Here is a 16,617-nt window from a genome sequence, read left to right on the forward strand (position 1 = left end):
CCTTCCAGGAAAAACTATTCCAAAGTTCTTACACGTTCTTATGGCTTTAGAATTAAGCACTAATGGTGGTTAAGCTCTGGGTACCAGAAAGTATTCAAACTTTTTCTCAGGCAGTGTTCCTGTTGCAACCTGCATCTCACACCCCAGGGGCAGAGATTCCTGGTGAGGCTGCAGTGACAAAAGGTCCACTGGTATGAGCTGACTTTGCAGTAGCCCAGCTGGTGTCACCTGCCAGCTGTGAATCTCCTTTTACAACTGAGAGAATACCATGATATTCTTTGCACTGACTGGAGTGCCTTACCCTCATTATATTTCAACTTATGATGTTGAAGATTTTTAACAGTTTTGTATGATCACATTTTGAAGGAGTAAAGGGGCTTTATGACTTAGTTTTGCATAAGAAACTTGAAAGTTTCAAAAGAAAATAATGGAGAAAAGCCCTTTCTGGGTCCAGTTATGCCTTGGTTTCAGTGAGAGTTGCTTGTGCATGACTGTAGAATTGGACCCACAGAATTTTTTGCTGTGTGTGTTACATCACATTGCTCTGACTAGGGTTGCTAGAATAAGAGTTAATAAGAAGTCTGCATACTAAAAGTATTCTATGCAAGAAGTGTATTTGGATAGGTTAGGCCTTGAACTCAAGTATCAGATGTTTTTGTGTGCGACAGTCTCTTCTTAAGGACTAATAGACATCTTGAATTTAGAAGTTATTTCATTCCTTGTGCTTAAATGAGGTAATGGAAACAAACAAACAAACAAACAACAACAACCGAAAAATTTCAGAACTGGAAAGAAAGGAGGAGGTAGTTTCCTCTATAAAATATGTACAAATAGAAATCATAATAATTAGTTATTTATTTTCCTTTTGTTTTTAAAATATTTTCAATTTCTAGGAAAAAAAAATGAAAGTTTCTTCCTCTTTCATAATTTTCTATGGCTACTAAATTGAACAATTTCTGTTCTGAATCACAGTGAAACAGGAGACTCAGACCCATCACTAATTAGCAATGATCCAGGAACCAGAAAGTTAAAAGGAGTCTGCAAGCATCTGTGGACACATTTTGAGGCCCATAACACTGAAGGGAAGAATATATTTGCTTCTTGAATTGAAAAAATATCAAGCAGAAAAGCATAAAAAGTTGAGATCCCGGTGACAGCATCTGGGTCCTTTTAGGAATATTTGCAGAAGTCTTGAAAAATGATTACAAAATCTTTTAGCATCAACTGTTGCTTAAGCAGTCCCACGTGAGGTAGTGTTATAAGAGCCTTGTAAATCTCAACCACAAACTTAGTCCTTATTACGTAAATAGAATTCCATGATTTAGGTGTCTTGGATTCAATTGCTTCTGGGCCATTTAAATCAAAGTAGGTCATAGCTACATGTGTGGTTTTTTTGATGAGCTGATGAAGAACAATATGATAAATTTCAATACATTCACTGTACTAAAGTATTAATGTTGTGTTATTTTTTCCCCTATAGAAGTTAATGTTGACTTAAATACATGTCCAGTTAACACTATCAGATTTGTGCAATATTAAACTAGGTATTTGATATTTGCAAGCATTAAAATAGAATAAGAATCACTGTGCTAATTTATTGTTTGCATAACATGCCATGTGCTTGGGTCAACACGTTAAATTTTTTTAATATACATTGGTATCCATCTGGAATTATTCTCTACAAGTTAAAGTTGTAATCTCAGGCAAAAATGTTTTTATTTATAAATAAAATACAATATTTATTGCTACTAAAAAGAATTTACTTCCATGTGCTAAGTACAGTGGTGACCAACCATACTCAAATCACACTTAATCAGGTGTTTGTATCATAATAAAATAACTTCATCACGACCTTGTCAGTATTTTCCCTGGTGCTTCATATTTCCATTGCTTGTTCTTCTTCTTCTGTAGATTTCAAATCACTTCAGAAAGGTCAGAGGAGTGCCAAAACCCACAGCCCCTCAGGGGACTTCCCCATTGCTGTCAAGAAAGAGCCCTGCAAAACTGTGACTGCCTGAGGACTCCTGTGGGGCTCTGGGAGCTGGATTACCCACCAACAGGCACTTTCCCTTGGTGGTCAAAGTCTGGAACATGTCAAAATATATTCTTCCAAAGCATTGACAACACAGATTTTTTTTCTAAATTTCTTGTGAAATTAAAATTGTCAGATTCCTCAGTTTGTTTTTCATTTAAAAACAAAATGTGTGTTGTTGTCTTAACACAAATGTTTTTCTGTAACTGATTCCATCATCAGTTTCCTAAACATGTTGATGGAGATATTACATCCACATAAAGAAACCATTTCCCCACGGTTGTCAACGCTTCTCTTTCTTACATTTGCCATTTGTTTTCCTGGCATTCATTGTATCCTGAAGTGTCTTTAAACTTTTCTTTTTCCTAGTCTTCCAAACTCCTAACTCTTTTATCCTCATTTACATTGCTCTCTATCAACTTCCTTCCACTCTTACTCCCTCTGAGATTTATAATATGCCTGTGTGCATTTCTCAGTGTTTCACTGATTTTAGCTCGAATGCTTAGCAAATATGTGAGATGATCCTGAAGGCCTTCTTTTGTCATTATGAAAGGAATTATGTAATACACTGGGGGATTCTTTGATCCAATTGTATTTCTGTACACAACGAACATGAAGTTCTGTCTCCCAGAACACAGTAGGAAGTATTTTCTTTGCTTACATCAGGGTCACATTATAAGTACTGCTTTGACTTTTTCACTGTTTTCCACCACACTCTAGCTGCCTCATTTTCCACAGACAGCACTCAAAGCAATCCCCAGCTTGTGTGTTACAGTGAGTTTTGTCTCTAGCCAGACATCATGGCCATTTAAGTTCTCACTTAACAGAGATCCATAATTGCTCCCTCCATCATCTTGAATGAAACAAGCTAAATACACTCAGTAAGTGTTGCGATTGCCTTTACATCAAAGGTATAGTTGATCTGGGCCAGACAGCTTCTAGTACACCACTGCAAAATCCCAGTCCTATCACAACTCTATGTTCTGCTCCTTTCTTGACTTCCTTTCTGCTGTTCAGCCGTCATTTCCTTTCTGTTCTCTTTTCAGCACTCTCCCATGATAGCAATGAGACAAGACAGCCACCTCTCCTGCCTCATGCCTCCCTCCAACATGCATCTGCCTCTGTGCCCTGGAGCACTGACCGTTCTCTTGCCTTGCTAATGGCCATTTTGAGACCACGAGGAAGTCTGGCAATGGGAATTTAACTATGCTGTAAGAATGAGAAGATAACAAATGCTAAAATAATTAATACTACAATTTGTGAGATCCATTTGAAACCATTTTGCTGCAATGGTTCCCATTTATTTTCCTGTTCTCATCCCCGCTCAGCAAAAGATAAATCGCTGGAGATTCCTCAGAGAAGAAGTCATCTGGGAACCAGTGATCCTGTGAGATGCACTTTCCAGGGCTGACAGCTGCTGGGAAGCAGCCCAGCCCAGTGAAGCACCCTTAACCAGGGCGCTGGTGGCACAAGGCTTCTCTAGCGGGTGGCAGCGGGATGCAGGGCACAGGCCCAACCATACAGGTGTGCTTGAGTGGCCAAGGGCCTCCCAGACCCCTGGTGGCCTCAGGGCAGCCCAAGGGGAAGTTTTTCAACCTTTAAAGGGATTTTACTTGCAGCTCTACTTCCACGGGAAAGGTGTGCCAGCCCTTTGGGTGGACAGGCAGAAGGCTGGGACAGGGAAGGGCTAGGGAGGGCATCGCCCCTCAGCCCCAGAGAGCCGGCCCGGGCCGCTGTTCCACCGCCTGCACCAGCAAAAGCCCCGGCCCCTGAGGTCTCCACGCCCCCGGTGGCTATGGGACACGTTTCAAACACTTCGGAGACGCGTGAGGCTGCGCCTCCCCGTGGCCAGGACACACCGCCCGCCTGCGGCGACCCAGCTCCGGGGAAACCGCCCCGGCGTCCGCTCAGCAGGGGGCGCTCTTCCCGGGCGCACGGTCACCGGCGGCAGCCCGCCCAGCACGTACGTGTCCCGACGGCCCACCCCGGAAGCGGAAGCGGCCGGCGCCAGGCTCGGGAGCGAGAGGCGTTGTGGGCTGCCCGTGGTTGCCGCTGCGCGTTGCCGTCTGCGCGATGGCGGCCGCGGCGCTTCCCCCGCTGCCGCCGCAGTTCAAGAGCATCCAGCACCATCTGCGAACCGCGCAGGAGCTGGACAAGCGCGAGCCGGTGGTGGCGTACTACTGTGAGTGAGGCGGCCGCAGCGCCGGCCCCCTGGCCGGGCCCGCCCCGGCCTATCGCGTCCCGCCCCGGCCTATCGCGTCCCGCCCCGGCCTATCGCGTCCCGCCCCGGCCTATCGCGTCCCGCCCCGGCCTATCGCGTCCCGCCCCGCCCGCGGCTCCCCGCGGTTGGGGCCGCTACCGCCCCCGGCCACCAGTCGTTGGGTCGGACGGAGCGCGCCCCTCCCTCTTTCCGCTTGGCTGGTTGGGTTGTGCGGAGTGCCCGTGGGATGTACGGAAAGTGGGGTAGGGGAAGGCCCCACCTCTTGGGGAGGTGCGAGCTGATCATGGTCTTTCTTGGCCGCCGTTTCAGCTGCAAGCCCCGACCCGTCTTTCGTGTGCTCTATTTTTGCAGAGTTAAGCCTCTTTGTAGTCGTAGTGGATATGCCAGCAGCTTAAATACATGATTGTACGCACGTGTATAAATTCAAGTTTTCTGGGATAGTCCTAATAAGTATTGCAAAAAACTGACATTCGAGAGTCTTTTCTTTTTTCTGCTGCTGAAAAGACCACTTGTATCTGAGTAAGCAATTTGGCTTTGAGAGTCTTTAATTCCTTATAGTAATGTTAATTTTAGTTTTTGTTAGGTTTTGTCACTTATTCAGGGTTCTATAATGGAGAGAGTGGGTGGCTTTGTTGTTGTTGTTGTTAGTTTCATTGAAATGAACACAGCAAAATCTTATTGTAAATTTTTCAAATTAGTATTTATATTTTCCAGGCTAACTTTTGGCATCTAAGCTAATGGTCGTCGGGGTGGTCTGTGGGCCTTTCTAAAAGGCTTTCCACAGTTAATTAAGGAATGCAAGACTGTTGTTAGTAGTCTTAAATTCCTGTCACAGTTAATCACCACAGTTAGAAAATTTCTGAGACTAGCAGATCACCAGAAATGTTATGTTTATGTTTGTTTTTTTTTTCGTGAGATGTGAGGAGGTCATTTGTGGGTTTACTTGGCAATAGCTTGTCTTCAAAGAGAATAAAATAAAAATAGAGGTAGAACTGTTAGTCTAATTTGTAAGGCAATCTTAAGTTTAGAAGGATGGATTCATGAAATTCAGGCTTCAGAAATCTCTGAAAAAAACTGTCAACTCAGTGTCAGAACAGTAATTTTAATTTTTATGTCTTATGCAGGAATACTGTGCTGACGTGGAAAAATGCCACCAGAGAAGTGAGATAGTCGCATATTAGAACACAGAATGTTCTTGATAGTACCCACTCTTTTTTAATAGAAAGACACAGGACAAGTCATACTTGGTGTGGCAGGAAGTACCAGCTAGGTCAGGTTTCACCGTTTGGGGTTTTGTTTGTTTTCTTCATTTCTTCGGCATTTTTTTGTCAGGTGTAAGACCCTGTCTGGCTATACAATAAAAATACTAGCATTTATTGTAGGTAACAAAATACAGGTCTAGTTGGATTTTAAAAAGTGTTTTGGTGGCTGATGTCTGTGTTTCGTAATGTCTTTTCCATTCTGAAGCTTAATGTAAATCTCAGTATACAGGGTAGGGGGAAAAAAAACCCTGTGTCAAATAATTAGCATTTTCTGTAAAGTCCTTTGTATTGTATGTCCCAAGTGGCCTGAAAATTTGCACATCTTGTTTTTTCATTTGAGTCCTTCAGCACATCTGATTTATTACTGACTATAGTAAAGACTATATTCCAGAGATCTCTTTCTCATTACATTATTACACAAAGTAAAAATCGGTGACTGTTTTTTCAAGACAGGTCTTGATTGGATCCTTTGTTCTTTTAAATACATAAAGGAAAAGCATTAATTTTCCCCAGTGGTCCACTGATGACACTTATTTCTTCCCATGGTGGATGAGTTTGGATTGATTAAAATGCAGAATTTCTGTTTTGTAGTGTTTTGGTGGTTGTGGTTTTTTTTGTGGTGTTGTTGTTGTGTTTTTGTGGTGGTGGTGGTGGTGTCATTTCTGGCTGTGAAACAAAAATAAGGTATATGAACCATTACTTTTGAACATTGTGGGTTTGGAACAATTATATGGAATCCCATAATATTAATTATTAATATTGCTACTGTCAAAAAATATATATATACTTCTAGCAAACTATGAATAATAAAAGCTTTCCTAAAAAGGTAGCTTTTTTAAAGTGTAAGTTTAAGTATAGTAACAATTTTCAGATAACATTTTGAAAGCAACACATGTGGAGTTAAAGCAATGTTTCTCATTAGATGCTTCACTGAAAAAAAGCTGAACATCACTTTGTTGAGCCTTTGAAATGTGTTTTGGAGGAGCTCTGTCCATTGCTATAAGGTATTGTGTAGGAAGGAGTAGTGTGAGGAAAGCTTGATGTGTGCTGGAACATGTGATGTTCTCTCTGCTCATGCTTCTCTGCCAGGCTTGTCTACAGGTATGGGCCTGGCACTGTGCATGTTGTGGGACCAGAAGCCAAGCGGACCCTGCAGTAAAAGATCATGTGAGGGAACAGTGCTGCCATGTTCCATCACACGGTTGCTTGCACAGTCACCATGTGAGGGGAAGCATCTGAATTTTGATCATATGACGGGTGTGACTATCAGTCTGAAGAAAAGAGTAAGGTGCTTATAGATTTGGAATGTTGGCTGAAGTGGTTCATCCCTAGAAAAAAACTTTGGTCCTAATATTTATATTTCCATGGCACAGTAGTTTTCAGTATGGACTTCTGCTAGGTTTTGATTTATGTGCATTTTAGTTAAATTCCACTTGTATATTTCTGAAAATAAGAGCTGCAACACAAACTGATTTGAATATCAGAAGTAAGTGAACTCAAGATGTGTTTGCAACCTAACATATTATTTTCTATGGCTTAGCAATAAAATTGTCAGGAGGAACTACTTACTGCCCATGTTAATATTTTTGTCTCTCATCAGCATCTAGTGGGGCTAGAGGTGTGCTCTCAAACATGAGAACTTGAATGGCAGTTATACATTTTATTAACTTACACCATTTTAATTTTTTTTTCTCTTACATTTTTTAAGTATACTAATTTGAAGCATTAAACTGGCATAAACCAGCGCTACCACCTGAAGAAGATCCTGTAGTCCTTCTCTGTGCTCTCATTCCCGACCCTAATGTGCTTCAGAAGCAGACATTGATGTAATTGTATGATGAAAAACAAGCTGGTTTTCAGCCAGGCCAATTCACTACTGCTTAAACAGCTGTGCTCCCACAGAGACAAAGACATGGAACAAGACACAGTGGCTTGGGGCAATGCGAAGACTCCTTTTTTGATATTGCTGGCATGTGTTGATTTAAATAAATTGTAATTTGATGAACATTAATATCTGTTTTACACAATATGGATAGCTACAGCAGGGATGATTTGTATTTTTCAACTGCCACATAATTTTCCACATGAGAAGTAAAACATTAAAGAACAACATTGATGTTCTTGTGCCCTGTAACATATCACAGATGCTTTTTTTTGTGGTACTTGCTAGAAACACTGCAAAAATTTAAAAATTGTTTTATTTCTGGTAGTCCTGTGTATTCGTTACAAAGCCTTCATGCTTAACTCCAATTTTAGATATTCACATTCAAAGCAATATATGATCAGTAGCTTTATACATTGTTTGTAAACAGTTAAATTTTTTAGCTGTAGCCACTGTTAGTAGATGAACATAATTGATTAAAGCAAAAACATATATTTGCTTCCTGACAGTATGCACTGTAAACTTACATGGTTGTAAAATTTATTCTACTTAGAACATGACTGTAGAGAAATAAAGAAACCAAGCTTACTTTTTTAAGTTATACACGACATGATCTCACAAAATAATTATCCTTTTAAAGAGATTAGATGCTTTTACACAAGTGTTCAGCACTGCAGTATTTTGCTATCTTCTTTTAAAATGCTTACTGCCCCATATGATACTGTTTTTCACATTTCATATTATTTTGTTAATTTTTGTCATTAAGTATGTACCTATTTCAGGTTCAGTAAAGGTCAGCTGACTGGATAGGTATAAGGGAAGGCCAGTAAAGAATGCTTCATTGTTTGCCTAGCAAAAGGAAAATGATCAGTGGTCAATAAGGTAACTTTCTTATCTTGAAAACTTACATGAGTCTGACTGCTTACTTGGAGAAGTTATTCTGCAAACACAAGGAGGCAGGCTTTGATTAAAAAATAATCTCTGGCCTGTGTAATAACCAAAGAAATTTGATCTCTAACTGTGCCATAGGCAACTTGACTCAGAAGTTACTTTTTGAAAAACTCGAAGGTTTGAGACCTAGTTTTGTCTTCTATAAACTGCATTTCAGTGTTTAACGCAAGATTTCCCTTAATAGAGGTTGTTTCAGCATTTCAGTACTGTTGTTAACCTCTTTTCAAAGACGATTGGTAGTTTATTTTATATTTCTGTACTTACTGGCCATTGATATTCTAATTCAAAAGTGTTGAGAGAATGCCAGTGAGTTGCCAGAAAAGCACTGATGTTCCATGATAAATAACATCGTGACACACAGCAGTGTTTGGATATCCAGTGAATTCAATGAAAAAATGTTCTACTAACTTCAGAAAAGCAGGGCTGTGATAGTCTGCTAAACATCAGAAACTATTCATGTGAGATCAGTAGACCTGATCTGTTTAAAAAAAGTGTGAAGAAAATCTACAAATCTCAAATTATTGAGATAGAAAAGTAGCAGAGAAGTCCTTCCTAAAGATCTTACTGTTGTGTTGACATTTCTGGTTTTGTGGGATTAAGCAGGAGAGAAAAGCAAAAGACATTTTTTTTCTTCCACAACTAGTTGACAACTTCTTTAATCAAGTCAATCAGCTTTTAAAGGAAATACCCATCTGTTAAATGTGACTGGCTTTTTACTTATAAGTTTAGTCAGGCTTCCATGAAACAAGCTTCTCAGTGCATACCAATTGTAAGACTCTCTTAATTAAAAAAAAAAAAAAAAAAAAAATCATGACCCAACTCAGAATTTGGGAAATACAGTTACTATGTAATTTTATAACTGTAATATTGTTAATTTTTTACTGATCCTTCCTCAAAACAGAGAACTAATAACAGACATTTTAATGAAGCTTTTAATTTATTTAACTAGATGCATTTTGAATGACTAGTGTAGAATATGCATGTAATTCAGAAGTATTAATGGAAATTAAAGTAACTGGTATTTGCTGTATTTCACTGCAGTGATTTTGCACATGCTGACTTAATTTAAGTGGGATATTCTAGAATTGAAATGCATAAAATAATGTTCTTTTAACATTGCTTAGCTAATAAGATCAAATTCCTGAGCTTTCCCATTGAAATATCAATTTTTTGTACTAGTTTTATATCATCCATTCATAAAAGTAAATTTTCCGTATTCTTACATTGCTTGTGGCAGAAAACAGTTTTGTGTGCTACTAATACTGCAAATTATTTAAAGCCTGTTATTAGAGATTACATACTGAAGAACAGACTTAATCTGTTCTTTAGTCGGGATAAGTTAATTTAAATGGCCAGATATTTAAAAAGTAGATATCCATTTAATAGTGTGCTTTGAAACTTGTTTTGATTGTGCTAAGAGTATGAACTAAAAATATTTCTCAGTTTCTTTTTTTTCCCTGTGCTTTCTAATTTTTTCTGTCTTCAACCTTAGCTTGTTTGCTCTGATTTGTTTGAAAGATCTGTAAGTGGGAAAACTGTGACCTTAAAACTTTACTCTCTCAGAGTTTGTCTGCGGAGAAAAAAAGATTGGGAAGTGATCGGAATAACAAAAATAAATAAACCCCATAGCCCTCAAAGCAAACTGTGGGCAGAAACAAAAATTGAAGATGATGTTAACTACTGTGTCTTATTTTTGGCACTTGCTTTGATTACATATGTAATATTTTAAAATAATCTACTCTGACAGAGATACGAATGAGAACACAAAAAAGAACAAGTGTACTTCAGAGATTCAAAGTGTATTTCTGAGGTATGTATATGTGTACAAAATTCCTAAAGTTCAGTTCTATGGTGTAAATATACTAACATGCATTTTCCACCATATAATTCACAGTATTCTGGTAGATCTTAATTCAACTTGAATCTCTGGAAGTAGAATTAAGAACTGGCTTTTGCTGCTTGAGTTTTCTGTTGCTTCTGAAGGGATGATACATCAGTATGAACATTCTAATTTGCAGAATCACAGAATCATTGAGGTTGAAGGGACTTTGTACATCACCTATTCCAATCCTTTTCTAAAAGCATGATCACTCGTGAAGATTGGTCAGGACTGTGTCCAAGCAGGTTCTGAATCTCCCCAAGGATGGAGACTCCACAGCTTCTGGGACCAACCTGCTCCAGTGGGTGACTGTCCTCACAGTTGAAGATTTTTCCTATGCTTAAACTGGATTTTCTGTATTTGATTTTGTGCCCGTTGCCTCTTGTCCAGTCACTGGGCACCACTGAGAAGTGTCTAGTTTTGTCCCCACTGCTGTCTTCCTCACATTAGGTATTTATGCACATTGGTAAGACCCTCTGAGCCTTCTCTTTTTGAGACTAAACAGTCCCAGCTCTCTGCCTCTCCTGGTATGACAGGTGTTCCTGGCCCTTCATCATCTTTGTGGCTTTTCCTGTGTGTCTTGCACTGGGATCCCAGAAATAGACCCAGCACTCCAGGTGTGTCACACCAGTGCTGAGTAGAAGACATAAGATCACCTCCCTCAACCTGCTGGCAGTGCTTCTCCTAATGCAGCCATGGACACTGTTAGCAATTAAGGTTGGGTTCAGAAACTTATCTCATGGTCATGCCCATCTAGGGTGCTTTGTGTCACCCCATAGAGTAGTTTGAGAGCATGAAATAGGTTTCTTCCAGTTTAAAATAAACTGGAGGATGTTCCACAGGAGTGCATCAGGTTTATGCTCTAATAACTACAGGCTTTTTTACCTGCATGATTTGACCATAACTAATCCAGAGTAGCTGCCTTCTCCTTTTGCCTTCTTGAGATCTCAGTTACTATAAATCCTACAGTTAAGGTAGTTTATCTGTTTTAATGATAAATATTTCATTTTCTTTATTAGACTATAGAGACAAATTTTGGAAAATACTGGTAATTTAAATATTGTGTAAAAGCTTAGAAGCCTGTGAATTCCACATACAGATCTCTTACTCAAGAGACCAAAATTGGGCCTTAAACCACACTGAAGAATGAACTCCGAGTGATTTCATAGAAGTCATAATCGATATTATTAGATTACTTGTTTTGTCATCTGACCTTAATAATTTCCACTCTTGTTTGTAATTGCAAGTTCTGTTTCACCTAGTTTGTTTACAACTTGCTGTTCTTCAAATAACAGTGAATTCTAATGTAATTTAATATCACTTTCAGTGATTTTAAGTAAAAGACATTTTACTTGATATGGTTTTGACTTGACAAAGTTTGTCTAGCATGTAACATAACCTTGGAATATACTGTTATGAATCCATTTTTCCTCTGTAGAATTTAGAATACTATGAAAGAATCTGGGGGGAAGAGAGGGTCATGATACTATCCTTTGTGGTTTGAATTTCTTAATTAAATTTGTGTCTATTCTTCCTTCCTCTCTCCCACTTTTGTCTTGGATTTTTTTCTTGTATTTCTCCTTAAACTAATTTTACTTGAAAATAAACATGTAAAAGTAATTTGTTTTCACTGGAGTGTTTTACATTTTGAACTGATGCTGTCAGCGTAATACCTTTTGCCAGTTTCTTTCAGCATCATATAATGAAGAGGAAGTATCAGACCCTTTGAAGCTTGTTTGTCAGTGCTGTTAAACTTATTTTTAAAAGTATTTGAATTCAGACAACTTTGACTTAGCCATGTAGAAATAGCATAAATTTATGACCTGCATGCAGAAGTATAATACATTCATGTTCATGGAAGCAAGAAAAATTAGTTATTTATTAGTTATATATTCGTTATTAGTTATTTTTCTTTGCAGATGCATTTTTAATGAAAATACAGTTGCAGTAATTTGAGTACATCCAATTTAATGTTTTTGTGTCCCTTGCTTCCCACATTTGTATTCCAACTGTTGTCTTCCTGTACCAACCAGTTAACAAATATTTTTCTGTTAGCGGTTTGACAAAGGCAAAAGGGAAATGTAGAATATGAATGAGTAATAATTTATAGCCTGAAAAAGCTTTCATCTCTTAATCAGAATCAAAATATTGCTAAAGTTTATGGCAGTGCTTTTTCTTACTGTTTAATGTCAATTTGTTACTGTTAAATGTCAAAAATATTCCAGTTCCTAGTCTTTTTTTTTTTTTTTCTATACTTGAGAATTAAATACATGTGAGTGAAAACAACTATAATATTTTGATCCTATTAGGCCAGGAAAAAGAAAAATGGATATTAGGACAGAATTTAGAAGATAGAATCAACCTATTGTGCATGCTTGCTGGCTGGAACTTTTGTTCTCCTGTATTTTTACTTGGCACTGAGTTAGTTTAAAATGGGAGTGAGGGGAGTTTCAGTTGTTATCCAAACATAAATCTGGAATAACTTACTGTGTGTTAGGAATGAATGCTTGGCACATACTGAAGACAAAATACTCTCTCTGAAATTGTGCTGTGTATTAGCAAAGGAAAAATAACGTGGTATTACGTGACATAAATAAAAGCAGAGAAGTTTCTGTAAAGCTCACTGTATAATTCCTTCCAGCACACCCACACTTAGTATTTGCTGAACAAAGATTAAGGGCAACAAATCAAGACATAAATTTTGTAGTTGCCTTGGCTAAACATTTTTCTGAGAATGATTACTTGCCAAGTCTTTATGAATTTGAAGATAAATGTCCTGTCTGCAAACCAAGAGCAAACCCTGTTTTAGTTAATAATTGGCGAAATAGTTCTGTCTTCATGCGTAACAGATTACAAATTACTTTAGCTCTACTTATAATATTAATTAATATTTAGACATTAGCTCTGTGTAGCCTCCTTTACCTTCCTATTGCTTTATTTCATGCAGTTACTACTGTTGTTGGACACACAAAAATCTTTTTTTGTGATTTGATTGGGATAAAGGGGACAAAAAATGTAGATTGTGTCTATTATAAAGCCAAGTGCATAAAACAAGCTTTAAAAGGACCAATCATTGGATTAATTTATTTGTTTCCAGGTACTCTAGATCTTCATCACAAATTGTGAACAGAGATTAGCATTACAGGTCACTTATTTCCAAGATTGTCTGTGTTCTTCAAATTTTGGCTTTAAAAACTTGAAAACTTTTGCAGCTACAATGTATGGTTTTAGTTGTCTTTTTATATCAGAATTTTCAGCAGCTTAGCTTTTCACAGAGCAATTTTTTATCAAAAGTTAACAAGCAAGTGGCTCTTGTAAGTCTAGTTGTTTAGTTTTACAGTATATTACTGTGGTCATTAGGGACATGCACTTCAAACATTTGTCACTGTATCGAGAAATTCTGAAAAGAACAACACTGAAATCATTTTGATGTAAAATGGCATCTCAAGTGTGGTATTTCTAAAAGGTGAAATAATGCAGCTGAAACACAGAACACTAAGAGGATTTCTTCCTGTGGTGTCCATGCCATTCAGGAGATTAACGTCCAGTTATTAGGAATGGAACCACTTGCACTAAAGCAAAATTTTTATGACTTAGCAAGCATAGCAATAATACATTCCACTGCTTTTGCAATATTATAAAAACTAGAACAGCAGTATTTAAAGGAATGTAAATAATTACTGTTTTCTTTTGGGGCAGGGCGGGGGAGGGAACTGAACTCATGTTCCATTTGGTTTTCTCAGCAGAGATGTTGGAGGCAGTAGACTTTTGGCCTCTTGCTTAGGAATTCTTTGCTACTGAGATTACCTGTCAACATAAACATGGAGGACAGTTCTTTGACCATTAATTGCCAGTTTAAAATGTCACTGATCATATTAATGCAGGAAAATTATGTTTTACTTATTGCAGCTGAAAGTTCAGTAATGAACTAAGTTTGCCCATTTGCTGCAAGTTAAACAGGAAAAAGACATAATAATTTCCTTCACTAGATCAAAGCATATCTTTCAGTTACTGTCATGTATCCTTACCATAAGTAATATTTGTGTGATAAACTACACACAAAAGATATGTAAGGGGCTTCTGACACCTTAATTGGCAAAAGTATCAAAACCAACATGGTCTTACCCATAGGCTTTATATAGAATACTTGGGACATTTCAAAATTATCAGGAGCAGAGAGAAGGATTACAAAACGTGCAGACATAGAAAAACTCTTGACTAGAGCAGCATTGAGTAAAGCAGTAAGTGCCTTAATGTTTTATTACTGATGAGGTTCAAACACTGGAGAATATACTTCCCTTTGGATCTTCAGTTCATCAGCTGCAACTGATTTTCCAGGGCATTTTGAGTGGTAGAGTGTGGTTGGCATTTTCTGACCTGCAGGTTGCCTAGTTCTTTGTTACGATCAGGTTGTTTTATCAGAATCAGGGCTCCCTTTCACTACCGAATGCTACTAGGTAATAATGCTCTGTTGACAGTAGTTTTCAAAAGCATCATACTCTTTCTTGATCACCACTTAGTTGAGAATGAGGTAAAGGCAAAAACTATTCCTTCTATGATTGCCTCATCAGAGGCCTGTCTCTGGGCAGGTTTTGTTATACAGTACTCATTTTGAACATTACTGTATGTGGAGATGTGAGTGCATAAATTCTGAACTTTGAAAGTTCTTAACGATTGCAGTAGACTCTATTGTTAGGGTAACTTAAGTGTGCTTTGACCTTTACCAGTTAGTATGATCGTGCAGGAAATCTTTCCAGTTCATATAGATGTTGATACAAGTTGAGGTTTGGTGGCTACTTGTTTTAAAGGGTATAGTCAGTTGTGTCGTACAGAGATGTAGTTGCTTGGACAGGTGCAACACATATCTTCGTTCAGGTGACATTAATAGTCAGTCTGTAGGATGTCTCTGCTCTTAATATCTGTCGAGCTGCTGCTAGAGCATCTTCATGTTTTCTTAACAGTCTGTGTACACTTTGGATAATGGTCCTTCAATCTTGAATGACCCGAGGACTCTTAGGCACCTTAGTTCCAGAGTCTTTTGTTAGCAGGAAAGTGGTGTTGGTATGGAACATTGCTTGATGTCACCCACAGTGTAAATGTATATATAGACAAGAAAAACATGTTTCTTATCTGTAACTGTTGTTCTTTGACCTGTGTTCTCTGTGTGTTTAAGACTCTCTCTTCTGCGTTTGTTCATTGGAATGCCTGAAGGAGGCTTTGAGTTTTTGTCAGTCTCTGAAATCCTAAGAAGGGAGAGGGCTGGATTTTTGGGGCTGCCTACAAAACATACAGATCTCACAGCCCTGTAAATATACTCCTTTTGCGTGTTAGTGAGGAAGAAAATATCTTGCTTTCACAATTTAAATGGATGTATTTGCAATGAATGTGGAAAAATGCCACATATAGGTAGCAGAAGAGTAACAATTGAGCAAATAACAAATAAGCAGATCTTTTAATGATTAAACTGATCCTCAAGACTACAGACATTTGCAAGATTTCTGTTTATATGGAAACAGAGGGAAGAGATATGAAGGGGCATACTTCAGCAAGTAAAATAACTCTATATCCAGTACTGACCAAGGGTATTTTGAATTTATGTCACCCTAACTAATATGACTAGTACTGTAGTGGTACATTGCTAAACCACAAGATGAGTTTGTCTTTCAGATGTGTTGCAGGGGTTTTGCTTTGTTTGCTTATGGGCTTTGCCCTAGATAATCTATCACGATTTTTTGGTGTGTTTTGTCTCCTTTAAAGGTCGTTTGTATGCAATGCAAACAGGGATGAAGATTGACAGTAAAACCCCAGAATGCCGTAAATTTTTATCCAAACTTATGGATCAGTTGGAAGCTGTAAGTAGAATTTATTGCTTTTCTCTAAAATGATTCATTGTTACTTTGATTTTTAATTAAGCTTCTGCAAATATTATCTTTCCTCTGTCGTCAGTCATTGATGCAATGATTCTGTATGCAGGCATACTGTATGAATTTAAATTGTATATAATAAATTGGCAGAAGGATTGAAAGAACATAAAGCTATATGTGTATGTATGTTTACATATGCATGCACAAACATAATTGAAATTTCATACAACAGACATTTCCCGTAATGTTTTGCCAAGACAACATGAATTACAATACTTTATTTTTACATATTCTCATGAGAAATTATAATTCATTGCTAAATAAATGCAGTTCTAGAAGACTTTTTAAATTGATTTATCTTTGATTCCTTGAAGTCTGTGAGAGTTATTTTCACTGCTATAAGACTGGCTAGCCTAGTCCTTGGTGCTTTTGAAATTTTTTACCTAACCTGTTGTACCCAGGGAGTTTTTTAAAACATTCTCTGAAAGATAAAGCTACTTTCGATCATATCCTCTGTTAGAGATTG

The 16,617-nt window shown here is 37.9% G+C and overlaps 1 protein-coding gene across 6 annotated transcripts in view; it reads left to right on the plus strand.

The window, feature by feature from the left end:
* Positions 1-3,938: 3,938 nt before the first annotated feature.
* Positions 3,939-16,617, plus strand: part of VTA1 (vesicle trafficking 1) — a 52,016-nt gene continuing 39,337 nt past the window's right edge. Inside the window, exons 1-3 of one of the 6 annotated variants that reach the window (XM_080343086.1) lie at positions 4,459-4,523; positions 10,096-10,158; positions 15,985-16,079. In XM_080343086.1, coding sequence (XP_080199212.1) covers positions 15,999-16,079 — 81 coding nt within the window. In that variant the 5' untranslated portion in view covers positions 4,459-4,523; positions 10,096-10,158; positions 15,985-15,998. Of the gene's footprint in view, positions 4,215-4,458; positions 4,524-10,095; positions 10,159-15,984; positions 16,080-16,617 lie in introns of those variants that run through there. The other 5 variants (XM_080343084.1, XM_080343085.1, XM_080343087.1 and 2 more) reach the window with 5 other exon arrangements.

This window comes from Nesoenas mayeri (genome assembly GCF_963082525.1).
Source record: "Nesoenas mayeri genome assembly, chromosome: 3".
NCBI classification, from domain to species: Eukaryota; Metazoa; Chordata; class Aves; order Columbiformes; family Columbidae; genus Nesoenas; species Nesoenas mayeri.